Raw genomic sequence first — 23,227 nt, 5'->3', positions numbered from 1 at the left:
TGTTTACTCTTCAAAAAGAGGATAGGTCACTTTGTGAATGAATTGTACTGCTAGTTAGGACAGGCAGTTATTGTTCCAATAACTTGCAGTTGCGATGGAGATAACAACAACAACAACAACTTGGACTTCCGTTGGGTACCTGATACCACTTTAATCGAATCCATGAGGTGGCGGCGCTATCTGGTAATTGAGAGCGGCCGCGGTTGAGCTACTAATTGCCTCTGCGAGAGCGGTTGCCCTTCTCCGTTACGCTAAATGGACGCATTACTTTAGTGATCCGGCACCCACGGTTAATTCATTTATATGGCGTAATCGGCCGTGCAGCTTCTGGAACGCTGGCCGCGGCAGTGTTGCGTGTGTGTGTGTGTGTGTGTGTGTGTGTGTGTGTGTGTGTGTGTGTGTGTGTGTATGTGTGTGTGAGTGTGTGTGTGTGGGTGGGTGGATGGGTGATTGGGTGGTCTGGGCGCCAGAACTGCCGGACGCCGGCAGTGGCAATTACAGGAGTGGCCGCAGGGAGCTGGGACACGGGAGGCGGCTGCGGGCGAGCCGGCCCTTTCATCTGGCGCCTGCTCTGCTCCCAGCCCGGCCACGGAGCACAGTACTGTGCCACAGAGCTGTCCCCTGGGGGCACGGCTGCGTCGCTCCAGACAACATAAACCCGCTTCCATTCACAGGACCACTGTCTCGTCGGATGAGTCCAGTTTGAATGGCCAGGCCGCCATTATACTGCACGTTCGTGTGTTCGTCAGTAGAGTCATGTAGTACTGTTGGGTTGTAGATCCCGGTGGCCTTGTGGAAAATGCCCCCTCCCCACTCAGTGTATGAGACGAAGAGGTATTCAGAAGTTTCCGAAAGCTTAATTTTGAACATATATGGTTAATGCCGCTACATATCTCCATCTTTCTTGAACCACGGTGTGAAGTGGGTGCGAGCTGCGTAATTAAGTTGGTCGTTGGCGAGTTCATCATTTCCATGAGTTTGCGGTATTCAAATGGTTGACCTAAGAGACTAGCGTGTCTGCTTTATTTTAAACTTGAGAAAACCGTTGCAGTAACGATCAAATATTAAAGCAACTTTTGGAGACAAGACTTTATGTCACATAGGGTCTTACGTTCAGTATAAGCGTTTGAAAGACATGCTAACATCGACAGGTGATGACAATCGTTCGGATCAGCTAGCGACTTGAATCAAACCAGACAATAAAGTAAGGGATCTAATTCTGGAACATAGCAGGCAAATGATTCAAGATAGTTGCTACACCCTGGGAAAAAATCACTGGCACGTTTAAAAGTATTAGGGCGAGCCTATGCTGTGACTGCTTCAAGACGATCATAAGCAACGTCTTATCGAAACTCTAAGGAACGTAAACAACTATTTCAAGACGATTCAAATTTCCTTCAAAGGTTGTCATCGGTGAAAATAGTTGAGTTTATAGCTACGATCTTCTAAGTAAGTAGCAATCGTGTCAACGGAAGAGTGCTTCTTCACCTCGGCCATAAAAGTTCCGCAACTAAAGACTAACATTAAGCCCTTGTTTAATCTGTTTCTCGATTCTGACACAGTTGTTTATATAAACTTCCCTTCTGGTTAGATCATCGATAAACGATCGAGCTATTCTAAGAGAGTAGATACGGGGCATGAACATAAAATATTCACAGAAGTTATGTACGAACCACTTGACATCATAACAGTGCACAGCAGCATACGACCTATATTACTTATAGAATTTTGACTGAAAACAATGCGACACATGACATCTTGGATATTCGGGAATCCAACCGGATGTTCAAGTCGTTCTCGCACGATATTTCAACAGCGTGCCTTCTTGTCTTCTTCAGGTGCTACCTGAGACTGGTCCTTGGGTCTCGCGTGGATCTGCACGGAGATAACTTGTCCTCCGACGTGTGATGGAGTTCGCAGCAGTTATTGCTTTGCCTCCCATGCATGCCGATGTAATGCGCCTTCATGTGTAGGTTGTCTTCTTGGGTGTCTCCTCAGCACAGTTCTGCAGTGCTAGCTATGCAGCGAGCAGGTGTGGCCAGCGGGTGGTGACGCTGGGCGGCAGTTTTCGGCCCAGCGTCCGGATTTTGGCGTCGTGTGACCGGCCAGCACGTTCGTAAAAGGTGCGGGCGGCCGTCTGGAAGAGGTCACGGAGCAGAGGGACGTCGTGAAGATGAGCGGTGGGGAAATCGTAAGGCAGGTGTAAGGCCAGCCGAAGGATGCGATTCTGCAGTGTCTCCAGCTTCTTCAGGTTCGTGTCGGCGGCGTTCCTCCAGACGACGGCGGCGTATTGGAGTACAGGGCGGAGCAGCGCCCTGTACAGGGTGATGCCCAGCCGTGGTGGTAGTTGGGAACCGGGGTTCAGCACCGGGTAGAGTATGCGGAGCCTGTACCGCACTTTGTTCTTCACTTCGCGGATCTGCGGAACCCACGTGAGTCGGCTGTCGATGGTGACGCCGTGGTAATGCGCCGTCGGACGCCACGGGACAGGGCTTCCACCGACGGTGAGCGGTCTCAGACCTGCAGGAACGAGTCGCCTGGTGACGATCAGGAAGTGCGTCTTTGCCCCACTGAATTCTAGACGCCACTTGACTGCCCAGGCTGCCAGGGTGTCAACGGCGAGCTGCAGACGGCGGCGCATGACGGCGGCATTGAGGCTCCTCGTATATAGAGCCGTGTTATCCGCGTACAGGGCGAGCCGCACACGGTCGATCTTCGGCGCATCAGAAGCGTACAGCGAGTACAGGAGTGGCCCCAAGACCGAGCCCTGCGGCACACCGGCGTTGATGCGGCGGACGGAGGAGAAGCCGTGCGCGGCCCGCACATGGAAGGTCCTATCGGCAAGATAGGAACGGATGAGACGGACGTGCGACGTCGGTACCCCAAATTCAAAAAGTTTGAATAAGAGGCCGCGGTGCCACACACACACTGTCGAAAGCACGCGACACGTCCAGGAACACCGCGCCGAAGAGCTCGCGCTGCTCGAGGGCGACGAACGCATCTTTCACCAGCCGAAGGAGTTGGTGACATGCCGAGTGGCCCCTGCGAAAGCCGAACTGCTCTTCGGGCAGGAGGCCTTCCTCGTCAACGTGGCGTTGCAGCCGCCTGATGTACACCCTTTCAAAGACCTTGGAGACGGTCGGTAGTAAACAAATAGGCCTGTAGTTCGCGGGCTGGCGCAGATCCTTCCCCATCTTCGGAATCGCTACGATCTCTGCACGCTTCCAGGACTGAGGAAAACTGCAGAACCGTAGGATTACATTAAAGACGTCGGCGAGATGAGTGACAGCCACCGGCGGCAATTTCTGGAGAAGGGAGTTGGAAACTTCGTCTGGGCCCGCAGCTTTCCTGGGGTTCAGGGCACGCAGGATGGACGACACCTCTTCCGGCGTCGTCTCGTCAATGACGTCATCGTCGTCGCGTGCCTCCAAGTAGCGTGGGAGCCGGTCAGCAACCAGGTGGTCGTAGACAGCGTCGGTCTGGTCTTCTATCGGCGTAAACGCAGTCTCAAAGGCATCTGCGAGGGCATCAGCTGGTTCGCAGACAGCGTGACCGTGGACCATCAGCGGAGGGATACGTTGCGTGCGGCGTAGGAAACGCTTCGTCGTCCGCCAGGCCGTGCCGTCGTCAAGGCAGAGGGTGGCGACCTTGTTATTCCAGTCGCGATGGCGATGGTTGTCAATGGCGGCCCGGATGTCCCGACGCATCCTATTGAGGAGGCGCTTGGTGTCGGCATTTCTTGTCCTCTGCCACTGCCGGTAGACCCGGTTCTTCTCAGTGATGGCCGCAAGGATGTCCGGCGGCAGCTGTCGGGAGTACTCAGGCGGAGTGCGTGGTCGGGGCGGCGTTGCTACGTTGGCGGCGTCGATCGTGGTTGCCGCGAAGTGCAAAAGTGCTGCGTCAGCTCCAGCTTCCGCAGGGGGCGGCGCGGTGGCGAGTGAGTCCGTCACGGCTGCTTGAAACCTGTCCCAGTCGATGCCAGCAAGTGAGATGCCTCTCCTGGGCTGTTGTAGGGCGTCTAGGTCTATATCAAAAACCACTGGGACATGATCAGAAGAAAGTGCCGTCCTCTTCGTGGCAGTTATCTGATGAGTGATGCCCTTGACGACCGAGATGTCGATGATATCCGGGAGGCCACGGGCAGGGAAGATATTCGGGTCGTACGGCCCCACCACAAGCTACCCGAAGCAGGCAGCGTCCAGCGGCATTGGTGATCCTGGAGTTCCATGAGACATGTTTACTATTGAAGTCTCCCTCAAGGAGAGCAGAGCATCGATGTCAGCAGGGTCCAGTGGACGAGACGGCGGTCGATAGGCAGCGACGACCGTGATGGCGCCCGCCGAGGTGTGAACGACGACACCAGTGGCCTCCAGCGTTGCCAGTGGTGGAAGTTGTATCACACGATGACGAATGCCATTGCGGACGTAAACGGCTGTCCCACCACCCGCCGTCAGTCGGTCGGTGCGATAGCTGGAGTAGTTTGCCGCCCTGACGTCGACCCCAGGCTTCAGGTGGGTTTCGTCGATAAGGCAGACGTCGAGAGCTTCGTCTCAAAGAAATTGGCGAAGTTCGCCGGCTCGAGTGCGGACACCGTTGGCATTCCACGCGACGACAGTGTGCCCTCTAACGCTGCCCACGGTGCAGCTGGTGATTGAGTGTCGACAGCGGTCGGGGCCAGGGCGGCCATCGGCACTGCAGCGGTGAGTTGCTGCGACAGGACTTCGATCAACTTCGTGGCATTGGTCACCAGGGCAGTGAGCTGCGCGACGAGGTTGGCCAGGTCAGCGGTGGAGGCAGCCGGCGCGGCCCCGTCGCTGGAAGGGGGAGGCGTGGCTGCTTCGCTGTGAGACTCCACTTGGGGCTGCTCGACTGACGGTGCTGAGCGCTGGGTACCCACGGGGCGTCGACCCCCGCGCCGGCGGTTGGCGGGGCGCGGTCCGGCCGACGCGCCGGGAGAGGCAGCTCCCGGGTCCACCACTAGCAGCTGTGGAGGAGGCGCAGGAGCCTCAGGCGTCGGCGCGGCCTCGGATGCGGCGGGAGCGGCCGACGCTGTCGGGAGGACGGAGGGCACCCCTGACGCTGCCGCCGCGAAAGAGACGCCGGGTCGCCTCGTTGCTGGCGTCTTCGGACGTGGCGCTGGTGTTTGGCCACGGTGGCGAGCGACGGCACGCTTCCACACCTCACACCCACGATAACTGGCCACGTGAGCAGCGCCACAGAGCGCGCACGTCGGCTTCTCGGTGGGCGGACGGGGGCACGCACGTCCTGCGTGGGCGCCGGCATAGAGCAGTGGCGCGCGACGTGATTTATCCCCCCGCAGCGAAAGCACTGCACTGGGCCTCTCCGGGAGCGAAGATCTTCGGTCCGAACTGGCGACCCGCGTCAATTGGTAGAGCTTGCGGTTCTCCACGGTGTCGGATCAGACGACCAGGAAGAGCGGCATATCATCGCGTGATTTAGGCGACTTCATCTTCACGACTGCCCGGATGTAGAAGCCCAGCTCAGTGAGTTCACGATGCAGGTGATCGGCTTCCATGTTGAACGGGAGGTCGCGGATTACAATCTCCGAGACCTTGTCAGTTGCGGAAGCGTGGGTATAGAATGGAATACCACGCTCAGACGCCTCCTGAGTGAACCGGCGATAATCGCCAGCAGTGCGGAGTGTGACCCCGTACAGGTCACGCCCGGCAGGCTTCACGGTGTACACGGCCGTTGTCCAGCTGCGCAACAACTTCTGCAGTTCCCCATATGGTGGCCGAAACTGGAGGACCACCGGCGGAAGATGGGAGTCTTTCTTCGGTACAGGATCGCGCGGCAGCTGTTCCGGCCCGTCAGCGACCGCGTCGAATGAGTCGGCGACGGCAGTTGGAAGCGTCGTCGATGACTGCATGCGTCTGGCAGTCCGCCGGGCCGGCGTCAGGGGCGAAATCTTGCTCGGCCCTCTTCTCGATCGGCGAGCTGCGAACAGCGGACGTCACGGCTGTTGCCCTCCTCTTCTTTTTCCCGCTTCGTCCGCGTGGCTGAGGCGCGGTGGAGCTCTCATCTTCAGAATCGGGGAGCGGAGCAGACGGGGCTGTCTTCAAGGTTTCCGTAGCTGTGTCCATCAAATCCATAGTGTCGTCGTAAGCGGGGGGCCAGATGGGGCCGCCGACGGCGCAAGCGCGGCCGGACGGCGATCTGCCACACCCTTCGCGTCGCTAGCAAGCGCAGGTACGTCCTTCTCGCGGCTGAACATCTCAGCGACGTGCCGCGAGACTTGGTCCTTGGGTCGATCGAGTCCAGTATTTATGCCTGGAAGGAGCTGGGCGTTCCCTAATCGGTCAGCGCCGAGTCGAGTGTTCCGTCTGTGGTCCGCGCCCGCCAGGCTCGGCTTCAACGGACACCTCCAGTCGCGGATGTTCCGACTACCGTCCGCGCCCGAGGCACGCTGTTGAAATATCGTGCGAGAACGAGGCGAACATCCGTCTGGATTCCCGAATATCCAAGATGTCAAGAGATCGCCGGGAAAGCATGAAGAATTAAATATGACACATGTTTCCCTTTCGTAGCACTCAGCAGACTTACCTCCGTGTGAGTTCTCCCTTTTCCCCAAAATGTAGCTAAACTTGAAGGGGGAAATATTTCATACAGTGCAGGAGATTCAAAGTGAATCGTAGAGGGTACGTTGGAATTGGTGTATTGTCTCTCCAAAAGGGACAGATGGTCTTCCTTCGTCGAAGCGAGGGAGGCCCCTCGTTACAAGTGGTGGTTGACTGTTTTTGTCGTTTTGCAGGTGTGCGAGGAAATGAGAACAAACGCAAATTTCTCAAACTACGCGGCTTTGAGGACGCTGTCCTTTCTTGGGCACGTTTTGTGGGTCGGTATACATCTTTGAGGGTTGTCACTGATCGTTGCCCACTGAAAATCGCGCCTTCGGATTAGAAGTCTCTCCGGGTGCAGCACTGGAACATGAACGACGCTCGCATACCACCATTTTGCAGGAAATCCGAATATTGAGATATCCATATCTTGTGTAACGCATATTATATCGCCTATATCTTTCCACTTCCCAAACTGGTATCGAAGAAATAGCAGAACTGTCTTTTATACATTCTGCTATTGTATTCTAAAAGTGGCACTCACAGAATTTTGGAAGAAAACCAGAGGTACAAGGAAGGCAACTGCGAAGAAACCAAGAATAACAGAAGAAATACTTCAGTTGATCGATCAAAGAAGGACGTACAAAAAGGTTCAAGGAAATTCAGGAATACAAAAATACAAATCACTTAGGAATGAAATAAATCGGAAGTGCAGGAAAGTTAAGGCGAAATGACTACATGAAAAATGTGAGGAAATCGAAAAGGAACTGACTTGGGATAGAGAAAGGTCAAAACAATCTTCGGTGAAATTAAAAGCGAGGGTGGTAATATAAGACTACAATGGGAATTCCGCTGTTAAATGCAGAGGAGAGAGCGGACAGGTGGAATGAATACATTGAAGGCCCTTGTGAAGGGGAAGACCTGCCTGATGACGTGATACAAGAAGAAACAGGGGTCGATATAGAGGAGGTACGGTATCCAGTATAACAATCAGAATTCAAAAGAGTTTTGGAAGACTTAAGGTCAAAAAAGGCGGAAGGCATAGATAACATACCAACAGAATTTCTGCGATCTTTCGGTTAAGTGGCAACAAAACGACAATTCACGTTACTGTGTGGACTGTATGAGACTGGCGATAGAGAATTATCGCACAATCAGCTTGAAACCTCATACACCAAGTTGTTAACAATAACAAGATAGAGAAAACGGAAAAGAAAATGGTCGATGCGTTGGGATGACGATCAGTTCGGCTTCCGGAAAAGCAAAGGCACCAGAGAAGTAGTTCTGACGTTGCGGTTGATAATGGAACCAAGACTAAAGGAAAATAAAAACACGTTCATAGGATTTGTCAACCTGGAAAACTCAAAATGTTCGTAACTCAGGAAAATGGGGTTAAGCTATAGGGAGAGACCGGTAATATGAGCCCACAAAATGTGGAAGACAGCGACGTGGTCTCTTTCGTTCCTACTGTTTAATCTGTACATCGAAGAAGCAATGATAGAAATAAAAGGAAGTTTTATGAAAAAACACTTCTCCAGGTTCTCTTTCTAGAATGCACTACTATCTGTGCAGTTTTTACCACACAAATTTGAGATACCCTGCACAGCTTGAAAAGTACACTTTACCATGCACCTGATGGTTACTCGTAACGTGCAGCTCGAAATGCAAGTTCAGCAAATACTTAATTTCGCCATTTGAGATGAAGGTTTTCCAGGATAACGTGATAGTTTCACGAAACACCTACTTGGTCTTATAATAATTCGTTGACATTATGGAAAGGGAGGAGGAAGTGTAAGATCGAAACAAATAACAGTATGCTTTTTCCTTGGTGGCACTCATAAAATTTCAATGATCAGCTGCCGAGGCAGTCGCAAGAAAGTACCAGAGATTGGAGCTATCCTAAGAGCGTTAGAGATTCCAGATTACTAGGTTCATGAAACTGGCTAATACCCAAAATTGTCAGCAATGAGATTTTTGTGTTGTATTGGTAGAGTATTTCCAAGCCTTATAAATCGGGGCGAAGGAAACGCACATTGCTGAGGTCAGGAGGAGATGAAGGGGTTTCCACGGCTAGAGGTGCACGCCGCCAGTGACCAGTTGCTGCAGTAACAAATACCACGCCTTTCATATGTAATACTTGCTTTTTTGCACAGTGTATTCTTTGTTTTTTGAGCGCCCGATCCAGCACGGAGCAGCAGGCAGTGTGTGTAAGTGACGCGTCGGCGCTGGGTGTTTGCAGGGCATCTTCCGGGAGAAGACGCAGTACTCGACGCTGACGCGCATGTCGTACTGCCAGTGCCGGCTCAAGCTGGTGTTCGCCAGCATCTTCCGCCAGTTCGGCTGGCGCCACGTCGCCCTGCTGCTCGACAGATCCGACCTCTTCTCGCTCACCGTGGGTAAGCGTCTTATTCTGTCTAGCCCCGTTTAAGTGCCAATGAATCAATTCTCTCTCAATACACCTTCCATTTCATCGATAAATTAATGTTGATTAAAACAGTTACAGTTGCTGCTTGTTTTGTCATGTTTTACATTCATACCAGATATCAACAAGACGTAACAAGGCTAAAGGAATTTCATTCATTCATTTGGCAAGTTTTTGTCAGTATCACTTGTGATAAAATCGCCAGGGGTTAACTACAGGGAGCGAAATGTCATCTAATACTTTTACTCTAGATATAAAAGTAGAAGGACATGAAATCGAGGGAGTAATTGGTAAGTGAGTGAGACAGGGTAATAGTAAAGTGTCATTCATTCTGTATGTAAACCAAGTTGTAAAGGAAACTGAAGAGAAATTTAAAAAGCGTATTCCAATTCCAGAAGAAGAAACGAAATGACTTCGAAATTCTGTCAGTGGCGGCAAAGAATTCTGAAGATAACTTCAACGGAATGGATACGCATTAAAAGGAAGTCATAGGAAGAACATCAGCGAAAGTAATACACACCAGAAAAAGTTTAGCGTCACCCTTTCCGAGAGTTCCGGAACCTGTACAGAAAATTGAAATTCCGACCTTTTATTGCTCATGAAAACCACACATTGCATGTTGTACCACCATACCGTGAGGCCTTAAGACGTGATGGTTCCGATTGCTGTACACACCGATACCTCTAATACCCAGCATCACGTCCTCTTGCATTGATTCATACCTGCATTCGTCGTGGCATACTATCCACAAGTTCATCAAGGCACTGTTGGTCTAGATTGTCCCACTTCTCAACGGCAATTCGCCGTCTAGATTGTCCCACTTCTCAACGGCAATTCGCCGTAGATCCCTCAGAGTGGTTGGTGGGTAACGTCGTCCATCAACACCCCTTTTTAATGTATCCCAGGCATGTTCGATAGGGTTCATGTCTGGAGAAGATGCTGGCCACTCTAGTCGAGCGATGTCGTTATCCTGAAGGAACTCATTCACAAGACGTGCACGATGGAGGCACGAATTGTCGTCCATGTAGAATGCCTCGTCAATATGCTGCCGATACGGTTCCACTATCGGTCGGAGGACGGCATTTATGCTGCCGATATGGTTGCACTATCGGTCGGAGGACGGCATTCACTTATCGTACAGCCGTTAAGGCGCCTTCCATGACCACTAGCAGCGTACGTCGGCTTCACATAATGCCACGCCAAAACAGCAGGTAACCTCCATCTTACTGACTCACTGGACAGTGTGTCTAAGGCGTTCAACCTAATGGGGTTCCCTCCAAACACGTCTCCGAAGATTTTCTGGTTGAAGGCATATGCGACACTCATCGGTGAAGAGAACGTGATGCTACTCCTGAGTGGTCCACAGCGCGTATTGTTGGGTTCATCTGTACCGCGCTGCATGATGTCGTGGTTGCAAAAATGGACCTCGCCATGGACGTCGGGAGTGAAGTTGCACATCATTGCATACAGATTGACTCGTAATACGACGTCCTGTGGCTGCACAAAAAGCATTATTCAACACGGTGGCGTTGCTGTCACAGTTCCTCCGAGCCATAATCAGTAGGTAGCGGTCACGTACTGCAGTAGTAGCCCTTGGGCGGCCTGAGTGAAGCATGTCATCGACAGTTCCTGTCTCCCTGCACCTCCTCCATGTCTGAACAACATCGCTTTGGTTCACTCCGAGACGCCTGGACACATCCCTTTTTGAGAGCCCTTCCTGGCACAAAGTAACAATGCGGACGCGATCGAACCACGGTATTGACCGTCTGGGCGTGGCTGAACTACAGGCAACACGAGCCGTGTACCTCCTTCCTGGTGGAATTCGCTGTCGGACCCCTCGTCTAATAGGCGCTGCTCATGCACGGTTGTTTACATCTTTGGGCGAGTCAAGTGGCGTCTCTGAACAGTCAAAGGGGATGTGTCTGTGATACAATATCCACAGTCAACGTCTTCCTTCAGGAGTTCTGGGAACTGGGGTGATGAAAAACCTTTTTTGATCTCTGTACAATGATAACGGAGTGTAGTAGAATTAAATCAGGTGACACTAAGGGAATTAGCAAGGGAATGAGACACTAAATGTAATGACTTTAGCTGTTTAGCTGTAAAATAAGAGAAGGTGGCCGAAGTAGAGAAGATGTAAAATACAGTCTGGCAATACCAAGAACACCGTTTCCTGCAAAAGAGAAATATTGTAGTAAGTAGACTGGATATCTGATGTAGAGGTGTTGATTCGAATTAGGAAGAAAAGAAATATATTGCACAATTTGACTAATAAATTTAGTTAATAGGATACATTCTGAGGCAGCAAAGGATAGTGAGTTTTGCTATTGAAGAAGGTGTGGGGCCAGAATATTAGGAGATGAAGGAGTGACCACAGTAAGCAGGTTCCAGTGGCTATAGGTTACAGTAATTTTTATTTTTTTATTTTGCAGGGACGAATCCGTTTACATAGGCTAGACTAATCTGAGAACTGCATGAAACCAATTTCGAACTGAAGACAGCAACTTCGGCAAGATCAGTGATGCGTCAAATTAACGAAAATTTCGTTCAGGGTGGTAGCACATCTATGCTGTCTGGGCAGTACTTCGAGATGTTCACAAGTTTAATTGGAAAACATTTTTGTTGGTGCAAATTGGTACCATTCCTTCTTGAAGTACGTGTGTTGTTATTGCGAAGTATAGAGTTCTACGACGAGAGCGTGAGAGAGTAATATTTATGTTTTGCATTTGATGACAATATAGGGAGGGCAAGGGTTCCCTCGCACAGCCTCAACTTCTGGAATATCTTAAGGTGGACCTTCCAGCCTAACATCCTCATCCTAGAGACGATCACTAACGGCATTGCATGATCCCGTTCAGCTGGACGCTGTGGACAAATCCCACGTACACCCCACGCGATACGATGAAGTGAAGAATAATGCCGATGCGTTATCGGATGTAGGCGGTCCATCATCGTTCGAGAATAATCATTGAATGAAGCTGGAAACTGATTTCTTCCTTTGTTTAAAATCCGATATTATTATTATTATTCCTCCTCTACATTTCATAACTATTGTTACCTTCAACTGTTAGACGTAACAGCGTGTATCTCTCACGATATCTCCCCACATGATGGAGATATTCAAAATCCCCTTCATTTCAAGGTACTTATAATCAAAGACACTGTAGTGATTCTTTCAGTGTCAACTATTCTTACAACATACAGTGCGACCAGTCATCAGTAGTCAATAAACATCTAATTGCGAACCTTTCTATCCGAACACAAGGATTCGATCTCCCTAGTTATCAGTGAATGATCATGAATCCGATCATAGCGAGCAAGGCAGATGTAGGGATGGGTTCGTTCTGCGAATTGTGTCTATGGTAGGTCCTTACAGTCAATTCAACATATCGTCACTGACTGTCTTCTTCGAGAGTACAAAGGAATGATAATGTACATTCACAACTCATCGGATGTTGCTATCGAATGAGTCAGTCTGCTAGATCTGGAAATTATGACTGTGCGAGTTGTCACTGTGCACATTTGTCCACAGAAGTTGTATGTATTTATTTGTGTCCAACGTGAGATAGATAAATAAAAATTTATCTTCAGTATTTCGAACAGTAGAATGTGATCACCGCTTGATATCCTGAATAAGCGTTGCTAGTTCCACAGATGCTGACTCGTATCACAGTAATTTAGTAATGATGATGAGTAGACTGAAGCTGAAGGTAATCGTCCAGAAGAATCAGTGTGTAAAGAAATGGGATGCTGAAGTACTGAGGAATCATGAGATGCATTTGATCTCTGAGGCTGTGGATACAGCGATAATGAATACTTCAGTACGCAGTTCAGTTCAAGAACAATGGACATATCTAAAAATAGCTTTCACAGAAGTTGGACGAACATAGATACAAGGTAGATAACCGTGGAGATAACTTGAGTAACAGAACAGAAAAGACACTTCAACCGATGGACGAAAGAAGGAAATATAAAATGTTGTGTGAATTTTCAGTCACTTAGAAATTAAACAAACAGGGTGTGAAGGGATTCCAAGGTGAAATGGTTGTAAGAAGAATGAGAACAAATTGAAAAAGATATGGTCATCTGAAGGAATCATTCAGCATATAGCAAAACCAAAACAACCTTCGGTGAAATTAAAAGCAAGAGTGACAACATTAAGAGCGTAATGGCAGTCCAGCTGCAAACACAGAGGAAGAGCATATAGGTGGAAGGGTACATCGAAGGATTCTACGAGGAGGGGGAAATGTCTGATCAATTTAACATAGACTGGGAAGACCTGCGACGGATTGGGGAGACTTTCGACCAAATAAGGTGAAAGGGCTAAATAAAATCCCTTTGGAGCTTCTAAAATAATTTGGGGCGGTGGCAAACAAACGACTATTCAGTTTGGTGTGTAGAATCGATGAGACTGGAGACGTACCATCAAATTTTCGAGAAGCATTACATCTACGAGATCCCGAAGACAGCAAGGACCGTTAAGTGCTAGAACTATCACACAATCAGCATATGAGGTCACGTATCCCACTTGCTAAGAGGCAGAATACACAGAAGAATGGGAAAGAAAACTGAAGAGGACGATCAGTTCCGCTTTCGGAAAGGTAAAGGCATCAGAAGGGCACTTATGACGTTCATTCGTAATAGAACCAAGACATAAGAAAACTCATGACAGGATCATAGCCTTTATTAACCTAGAAAAATCATTCGCTGACTTAAAACGATTCAAAATGTTGAAAATTCTGAGAAAAATAGGGTTAAGGTAGAGGTGGGTAATACGCAGTATGTGCAACAACCAAGAGGGAGCAGTGAGAATGGGAGACCAATAACCAAGTGCTCCGATCAAAAAGGGGAGCAGGTACACAATATTTCTCCATTATTGTACAGTCTATACATCGAAGAAGCGATGACGGAAATAAAAGAAAGGTTCAAGAATGAAATAATGCCATTGATAAGATTCGCTCAAATACGAGGTCATTTCAAAAAATTCCAGAACATTCGTAATTTCGCGCCAATGGTATGTTGGAGCGATATGTGGTTGGCATCCTTGCACACGCCTTTGTTTAATGTGTAACTGTGGGAAGTTTCATTGTTGTATGTTTGTTATTTAATGTTCAGTGATGTACTGAGTAGAGCGTTGTATCGCTCAGTATGCGAGTTTTGAGGTAGCAGAGTGAGAAGAGCAACACGTCGGCACAAAATTTTGCGTGAAACTTAAGAAAACCCTTACAGAGCACGTCAGATGATGCAGTAAGCCTACAGTGATGAATACTTGAGCCGTACTCGGCGTTACGAATGGTTCACACAATTTAAAAATGGGCGGGCAGAAGTCCTTCAGGACGTCCTTCGACGTCTACGGACGACGCTCATGTCAGGTTACCGAAGAATGTAACATTTCAGTCAGATTATGTCATGAATTCCTGACACAGCATCTTGGAATGCATCGTCTTTCCGCCAAGTTCGTCTCACAGCTCATGAGTCAAGACCAGAAAGACTTTCGCCTCGAAATTTATGAGGAGCTTTAAGATCGCGCAAACGAGAACGATATGTTTGTTAAGATAATCGTAACTGGTGAAGAGACGTGGGTCTGCAGTTACGAAGTTGAGACTGAGGTTCAGTCTTCATAGTTGGTCGGGAAAGTTTCTCCAAGACCAAAAAAAGCTCGTCAGGTCAGATCAAATGTCAAAGCCATGCTGATAATTTTCTTTAACTTTGAAGGATTAGTTCATCATGAATTAGAGTCACAGGGACAAACTGTAAATCGATGGTATTGTCGGGACGTGTTGCGACGCCTACGAAAAATATGAGAAGGAAACAGGCTGAAATGTGATAAGTCATGGCTCTTGCATAACGATAACACTCCCTAACATTCATCCCAGTTGGTGCGTGACTACTGCACAAAAAATGAAACCACTGTGCTGCCACACCCTCTATACTCTTTTGACCTTGCCCCTGCAGACGCAACGATAGACGGCATAAAAGAAAATTCTCATGCGCCGCTTCACGGAATCCAGCAAGAGGGATACCAAGACTGCTTCAGGAAGTGGAAACGGCATTGGACGTGGTGTATCAATTGTGGAGGAGAAGATTTCGAAGGAGACCGTGCACCATCAGTAAAAGGTAAGCGTAGAAAAATTCTGTCGACAAAGTTCCAGAATGTTTGAACAGACCTTGTGTTTCTACTCTCAGTGAAAGTTGTAACCATCTCTTTTACAACAGTGTAAACGTGATATTTAAAAGTGTTCGGCAAACCTCAATGGCGAATGTTACTGTCGCCTGCGTAAATAATTTTCTGTATACTGAGAAACAGTAGTCAGCTATGGTTACCCAAAAATTGTTTAATGGCTTATCTTTGTTTCTTCCTTGGGATTTCCTCGAAATTTTTCATTGGCATAGGGTATCTAGAAAGGTATTTCGTATCTGCAGAGGAGAAATCCAAAAAAAATTTACGTGTTTTCGAAAGTTTTATTACATCGCATTTTGACTTTATTAAATGTATCGAGTTTTATACTAAACATGGATGTCTGCCACTGACAAGTTTCCTTATAAAATGAAGATGATTTACAGCAGCTGTTGAATGGAATGATCTGTCTAATGAGTACACAATATGGACTGAGAGTAAAGTGAAAGCAATAAGGAGTAGCTGAAATGAAATTAGTAATAAATGTAACATAAAATTGGTGATGACGTAGTAGGTGAAGGTATTCTGATAACTTGAAAGCAAAATGAGAAATGATCTACAGAGCAAGGACAGAAAAAGGACACTAGCAGAGACAAAGAGCATTCCTGGCCAACACAAGGCCAGGAAGGAAGAAATTCGGATAACATACGCTTTGAGTACAATATTTCTTGGTAATGAATCATTGACTGTGAGAAAATAGGGAAATAAGGGAATCAAAGAATTTGAAATTTGAGATGTGGTACTACAGAAGAATGTTGAAAATTAGGTTAACTGATAAGGTAGTCTTCTGACTGATTTGATGCGACTAGCCACGAATTCCTCTCCTGTGCCAACTTCTTCATCTCAGACAGCACTTGCAAAATACGTTCCCAATTATTTGCTAAATGTATACCAATCTGTGTCCTCCTATATTATTTTCACACTGTACAGCTCCCTCTAATATCATGGGAGTTATTCCCTGATGTCTTAACAGACATAGTATAATCATATTTCTTCTTCTTGCCAGTGTTCTCCATATGCTTCTTTTCACATCGATTCTAAGGAGGTTCTCCTCATTCTTTACCTTACAAGTTCACCTAATTTTCAACATTTTCTTGTAGCACCACATCTCAAATTTCAAATTCTTTGATTCCCTTACTTTTCAGTTTTCTCACAGTCCATAATTCATTGAAAATGAAACACTCTACTCAAAGCGTATATTATCTGAAATTTCTTCCTAAAATTAATTTGACACCACTAGCCTTGTCTTGGCCAGGAATGCTCTTCGTCTCTGCTAGTCTCTTTTTTCTGTCCTTCTTGCTTCGATCATGTCTCATTTTGCTTTCAAGGTATCAATGTTACACAGCTCTGAATGGAGTTCTGAAATTTCTGTGGGGTGGTTCGAAGGTGTAGAACCACCTTTCTTCAACGAAAACAGACGGATATACTGAAATTTATAGTCGAGTAGTATGAGGTGGTAGGGGAGTAACGCTTGGGAGACTGTGATACCAACTTGGCCACCCGTCTGAAAGCCGCCGTCCTGGATGTAACTCTTATTTCTGAAGTGGAAATGAGATCATGTGACTTATCAATTATCATGTGATATATCAAGTACATAGAAAAATATAAGAAAAAAACCATTGGAGCATAGTTTTATCCACTACCGACTTATGTCGCATTTTGTACAGAACAAGGCAAATGATATTGATAACCCATAAATGATACCGTATGTACAAGAGATGTAGTCACGCATGTTATAAGGCTATTGTTATCCACTTCGCCCATTGTTCGTGTCATAGGCTTCAGGCAAAACATGAGTCGGAACGCGAGCGCATACATCAACAATCCTTTGCCTGAGGTGTGCAAGGTTTCCAATTTCACCGCTGATAGAAAAGCTTTCACATGTCTACACAATCTAAATTAATGTACTTACATTCGAATAACGAGTCGACCACATCATCGAGTCTGTACGTCCTACACTACCTGTCGGAAGTATCCAGACATCTGTTAGTGGACACTAATACGGGGTGTACCCATCCATACTTTTATGACGAATTCCGCTGGGGACGCTCTCAATGAGGTGCCTGATGTCCGCGGATGGATGGCAGCCCATTCTTCCCAAAGAGCCGAATGCAGAGAAGCTAGTGATGCTGGGCAGTGAGATTTGGAGCGAAGCTGACGTTCTAATTCACCCCCAAAGGTGTTTCATTGGTTTCAGGTCGGGACTCTAGGCAGGAATGTTTTTGTCCACAAAGCATTGCTTCAGATAGGCTACTCTGTGACAGGGTGCGCTGTGTAATATATTATTAGTGGTTAGTTAATTTAAAATATTGTTTATTTATTGTTATAAATAAGTATTCTTTATGTGTGCTTTTATTTTAATTATTGGTTTAGTTATTGATTTTAGTTGCTTTAGCTTAGTTCCTATTTCCTTTTATCTTTACTCTCCTGCAAACCTGGAAAATATAAATATTTCGTTTTAAATACCACATAAGAGCAAGAGATGTATTCCGCAGCGCCGATCTTGTGGAAACTCCTCGTCGTTATATGCTCTGCCTGAAATCTCTAAAACCTTTACTCGCTACGCAGATCGTTGGGTACAACTGTGTGGTATGTTGTTTGATGAGTGATGATGATAGGTCTAACAATTTAGCAACTTAAAGTTTATTAATTCGGAGATAATCTCTACGAATTCTGACCGTGGAAAATGCAGGTTCGCACTGTCGTTCCAAACTTCACCTCCGAGCGATCTACGTCTCGTAATATCTGTACCGTAACAATTAACTAATTTCGGTATGGAGATATACACAACTTGAATACTTGATGTTAGTTATTGGATTTTATTTTGTGCAAAAAACTGTTTGAACATTTACTATGCACCGTAATGGCGTCTCATAATAATAGAATCTCTCTCATCCTCTCACACGTCCGATAACTCCATTTTCTCTCATCCTCTCACACGTCCGATAACTCCATTTCCTTCTCTGACCGTGGAAAATGCAGGTTCGCACTGTCGTTCCAAACTTCACCTCCGAGCGATCTACGTCTCGTAATATCTGTACCGTGACAATTAACTAATTTCGGTATGGAGATATACACAACTTGAATACTTGATGTTAGTTATTGGATTTTATTTTGTGCAAAAAACTATTTGAACATTTACTATGCACCGTAATGGCGTCTCATAATAATACAATCTCTCTCATCCTCTCACACGTCCGATAGCTCCATTTCCTTCACAAAGAATCCATACAACAAAATCTTTGGCTCGATAAAACATAGAGATGCGGGGAACGTCTGATTCTCGCAGTCGGTATATGCTGTTCGCCACAATATCACTCGTCGCTCCTAGACTACTCTGTTTAACGCATGTATGGAAGCAAGCTAAGCAAATCGTGGATGTTATTTTCTGAGTAGTGCTGGGCGAGTCTTCCGGACAGCCGGAATACGGACTGATAGGTAGGGAAAATAGTAAGTCAGGCCCCCGCTCACGTCGGCCAGCCCGCGCTTACTGAGGCAAAGGCATAGAATCAGGGCAAGAGATAGAACCCGCGAGTAGGATTATAAACACAAGACAGAAAGGCCACACAAAAACCCAACGTGTCGAAGCAAGCTGAAAGGCCAAGACAGAAACGGAAGCAAAACAAACAAAAGGACACGGAACCACCAAACTTCATGACTCAACAGCCGGAAAATCACACGGAATAGCCGCACCAGCCCCCTCTTACTGAGGAAACGCTGGACCCCAGTCAACCCCTCATTAGCGTAATTATAAAAGGCAATGAACACGACGGTTACTTCACAAAAGTAAAATCGAGAAGGAAAAGTCATACGAGCGACACCTCGTCGGATGAGAAAGAACCGCCAATCACCCATGCCCAGAAATACGCAGTGAGACTGAAAAACCTTGAGAAAGAGGAAACTACAAAGTCTCTGTACACAAAACTAAAGCAAGTCAATCTCGCCGCGGAAATCTTGGACATCAAACTTAACAGAAACGGGAGCGCTGTCCTAGTAAGCCGAAATCCAAATCTCGAAGAACTCAGAATCAAAAAGCTCAAAACACACTGTAGGCCCGAAATGAGAATACAGTCCGAAATAAACCAAGAATCAACAAGACCAAAGTCTTTCTCACCAAGCCTAAGTGTCGTAATCACTAAAGTTGACTTCGATGTGACAGAAGGCGACGTAGAAGAGGCGCTCAGAGAAATAAATCTAAAATTCGAAAGAGTGGTCAGAATCCGTTCCAGGGCGACAGGAAACCCAATCGCAAAAATGCGAGTGATCACCCGCGACCAGGCAACGGTGGATTCGCTTCTAGCAAACAACCTCACAATGCACTGCAAGGTCCACGAGGTAGAGACATCAAATCTCCCCCCTCTCCAACCAGCGCAATGCGCCAAGTGCCACAGTTATGAACACCTAACCAGCAACTGCAAAAAACCACCTGTCTGCAGTAAATGCGCCGGTCAGCATTTTAGCAGCAACTGCACCGCAAAAGACTCCACACCCAAATGTCAAGGCTGCGGAGGAGAACACATTGCAAACGACGTCAGATGTCCGCTGAGACCAAAGGAACCTGCATCATTTGAAACCACCGCCCCAGTCCGCTGCATCAACACCCCAGCTGAAAAAGAGGCAAATTCCGACGACGAGAAATACGTACAGATTAACGACCTCCTTAGAGCTGTCACCACTGCTCTCATCAACATACTACCTGAGCGAAAGGGCAAAGTTGAAACAGCCATAAACGACATAGCCAAGAAATTCTTCAACAGAAAAATTGCAGTCACACAAAGCTGGAGCTCTTTGCATGTACATATAAGTGACATGCCTACAGAATATCATTCCTCAATCGCGCCACCAAAGTTAACGCCCCAAAGAGACGCCCAGTCGCAACCTCGTGAAACGACTCTGAAGATACCCCCTGCGCAATCAGACGAAAGTGCAGCACCAGCAGTCGCCCAAACAGGCGGAAAACAGTAGAAAGGCAACACAGTGTCCCCCCCCCCCCCCCCCCCAAAAAAAAAAAGACCCCACAGTTTCACCAGGGACAAAATGGCTACCAAGGATAGGGAAGACACTACCGAAGGCTCCGTCATTGCCTTCGTTAACTCAAATGGGATAAGAACGAAAAAGAACCTCATTGAACACCTAATTGAAAGTGAAAACATCAGTATGCTAGGAATAGCAGAAACGAAGGCAGCTGACATCCCAATAGACATCAAAAACTTCACCTGCCACAGGTTTGACAACCCGCAAACTGGAAGACACAGGAATGGAGGAGTAGCTGTTCCACACAACAAAGATTTCCCAGCCACTCGGATAGATATCCCAGAAACATTTGAAAACATACAGGCTGTTATACTCAGAACCCAAACAAAAACCAGGAAAACGGTCTATATAACAACAATGTACACCCCACCAAAAGCAAACATCAGAGAAGATTTCATCAGATACTACGCAATCCTAGGCACAAACATTATCATGGGCGATTTTAACGCACGTTCAACCATGTTCGGGGATACAGATACCAACATAAATGGCAGAACATTGGAAAAACTCTTTGAAACAAGTAACATCAAAAGAGTGGACAGTAGGCAACCAACCTTTATCAATCACAGTGGATCCTCCATATTCTTTTCACTACCTCAATTGAAAAACAAATAACCACCCATTGGGTTGGAAACAGTATAACAAGCGACCATCTTCGTATTCTAATAAGAACAACCTTATTCAATGCCACAAAGATTCACACAGACACAAAAATAATTTACGACATCAAAAACATGGATGTCAAAAAATACCAGCAAAGCCTAGAAACAAACTTACCAGGAACTGAACCCATTATCACAGCAGATGAACTAAACGAATATAACAAAATCGTAATAGCCGCAATAACACAAGCAGAAAGAGACACTGCACCTACAAAAAGGATTAAACCAGGCCTCAGCAGAATCCCAGAACATATACTAGCCACCATCAAATTAAAGAGAAGAACATACAGACAAATGAAACGAACTCAAGGAGACGAACATAGAATAGAATGGAACAGGCTTAACAATCTAGTCAAGAGGCAGCTGGTGGAAATCAGAGCCCAAAAATGGGAAAGAACGTGCCAATTCTTAGACCATAAACAATCAACAAGATTCTGGAACACCTTCAAACGAATTACTGGCGCTAAAACAAGAAACGACCCATCACTTGATAACGAAGGAAATATAATCACGGACAGTCAGGAAAAAGCGGAAATTTTCAGAAAAGTCCTTATGGACACACATCAAATACCAGAAGACCCACTCTTCAACTTCTCTCACAAAAATGAAGTCGACAAACAAATAGAAAACATAATAGCGGCCCCAGAGGTACTCGATAAAGAACAGACCTCACTCCTTCAAGAAATAACAGACGAAGAAATAGAACTAGCGTTAAATAAAGGCAAAAACTCCGCCCCCGGCCTGGACGGGATAACCAGACAACACTTAAGACTGGCACCAAAGAAAGCCCTACCCACATCACTCCACTGTCTTTTCAATGCTGCACTAAATCTTAGACAAATTCCGACACAATGAAAAACAGCAAAAATAATTATGATCCCTAAACCGGGGAAACCAGTCAACAAACCGACATCCTACAGGCCAATCACCTTATTACCCGTAATAGGAAAATGCTTCGAAAGCATGCTACAAAACCGCCTACAACGCCATACGGAGAAACAAAATATAATACCGAACACTCAAGCTGGCTTTAGGAAAAAAACACTCTACGATAGATCCAATCCTGAGGCTAGTCAACCACGTAACAAAAGCCATCAATAGATTAGACTGTGCATTAGCCCTCTATCTTGACATCGAAAGGGCATTCGATATAGTGTGGCATAATGGCCTATTCCACAAGCTAATAGACTTTGGCGTACCCAGACAACTAGTCCAGCTTATCAAGACCATCCTAAACAATAGACCATCAGCAGTTTCAGTAGAAGGCAAATTTTCAATTACTTTCTCACCAGAAGCCGGTGTACCACAGGGGGCCATACTATCACCGCTGCTATACAGCATATACACAGCAGACATACCTCGCCCTAACCATTGGAATGAAGGCCTTGCACTATATGCTGATGACACAGTATATTGGTGTCATGAGAGAACAATGGAAGAACTGCAACTCACAAACACCACATACCTAAAAAGGCTAGAAGAATGGCTCAGCCAATGGCTAATTAAACCAAATGCCCTTAAAAGCCAGCTGGTGGTTTTCAGACACCGAAATTACACTCAAAACCGGCTACAAAAACCAGAAGATGTCAGACTACAGTTATGGGGACAAGAAATAAAAGCAACAAAAAACGCAAACTATTTAGGCCTCATTATGGACTCCACCCTCTCATGGAAACCACACATTGATAAGGTGATTACAAAAGCCAGGAGGAGAGAAGGACTGCTTAAGTTGATCAAAGGCAGATTCAACGGAGCCCCAAACGACACACTAGTATATACATATAAGTCACTCATCAGACCAGTACTAGAATACGCAGCACCAGTATGGATAGCAAACGCATACCAAAGCGATAGTATACTAAGTACAGAGAGGCGCATCCTAAGACTAGCCACAAGATCTGGCGCCTATACAAGAAACAGTGAAGTCTATGACACAGCAAAAATCACAACGCTAAAAAGTCGACTTATCAAACTGGCAAGCAAGATTGGCCTGAACAGACTGCACTCCAGCACATTGACAACTGAGCTGCTACAAGAAAACATCATCACTTTCGACTTCCCCAAATATCAATATAAATATCCGACACACACCATAATACAATGCATTAGACACACACAAGAAGATTTTGACGAACTTAACTTACAGACGGGACCAGAAGATAATATTGGACACTTACTAGAAGAAGACTAAATTAGAATTAAGGAAGAGATCCAGAAGACAATCTAAACTGAAACCAACAATCCCAGGTGAAGTTTTAGAGGGGTTCCCCTTACCTGTAAGGCAAATGCCGGGATTATAAAACCACCCCCTCATAGAGACAGAAAGAAAGAGCATATATAAAGTACATATAAC

General features: G+C 46.6%; 1 protein-coding gene across 1 annotated transcript in view; it reads left to right on the top strand.

The window, feature by feature from the left end:
* The window catches only part of LOC124795490 (atrial natriuretic peptide receptor 1-like), a 693,719-nt gene that overhangs the window by 486,683 nt on the left and 183,809 nt on the right, over positions 1–23,227 (top strand). Inside the window, exon 4 of the mRNA XM_047259536.1 lies at positions 8,818–8,974. Coding sequence (XP_047115492.1) covers positions 8,818–8,974 — 157 coding nt within the window. The remainder of the gene's footprint in view (positions 1–8,817; positions 8,975–23,227) is intronic.

This window comes from Schistocerca piceifrons, chromosome 4 (assembly GCF_021461385.2).
Source record: "Schistocerca piceifrons isolate TAMUIC-IGC-003096 chromosome 4, iqSchPice1.1, whole genome shotgun sequence".
Taxonomy (NCBI): Eukaryota; Metazoa; Arthropoda; class Insecta; order Orthoptera; family Acrididae; genus Schistocerca; species Schistocerca piceifrons.
Note: the sequence above shows the minus strand (reverse complement) of the source record. Positions and strands in the feature narration are given on the sequence as shown.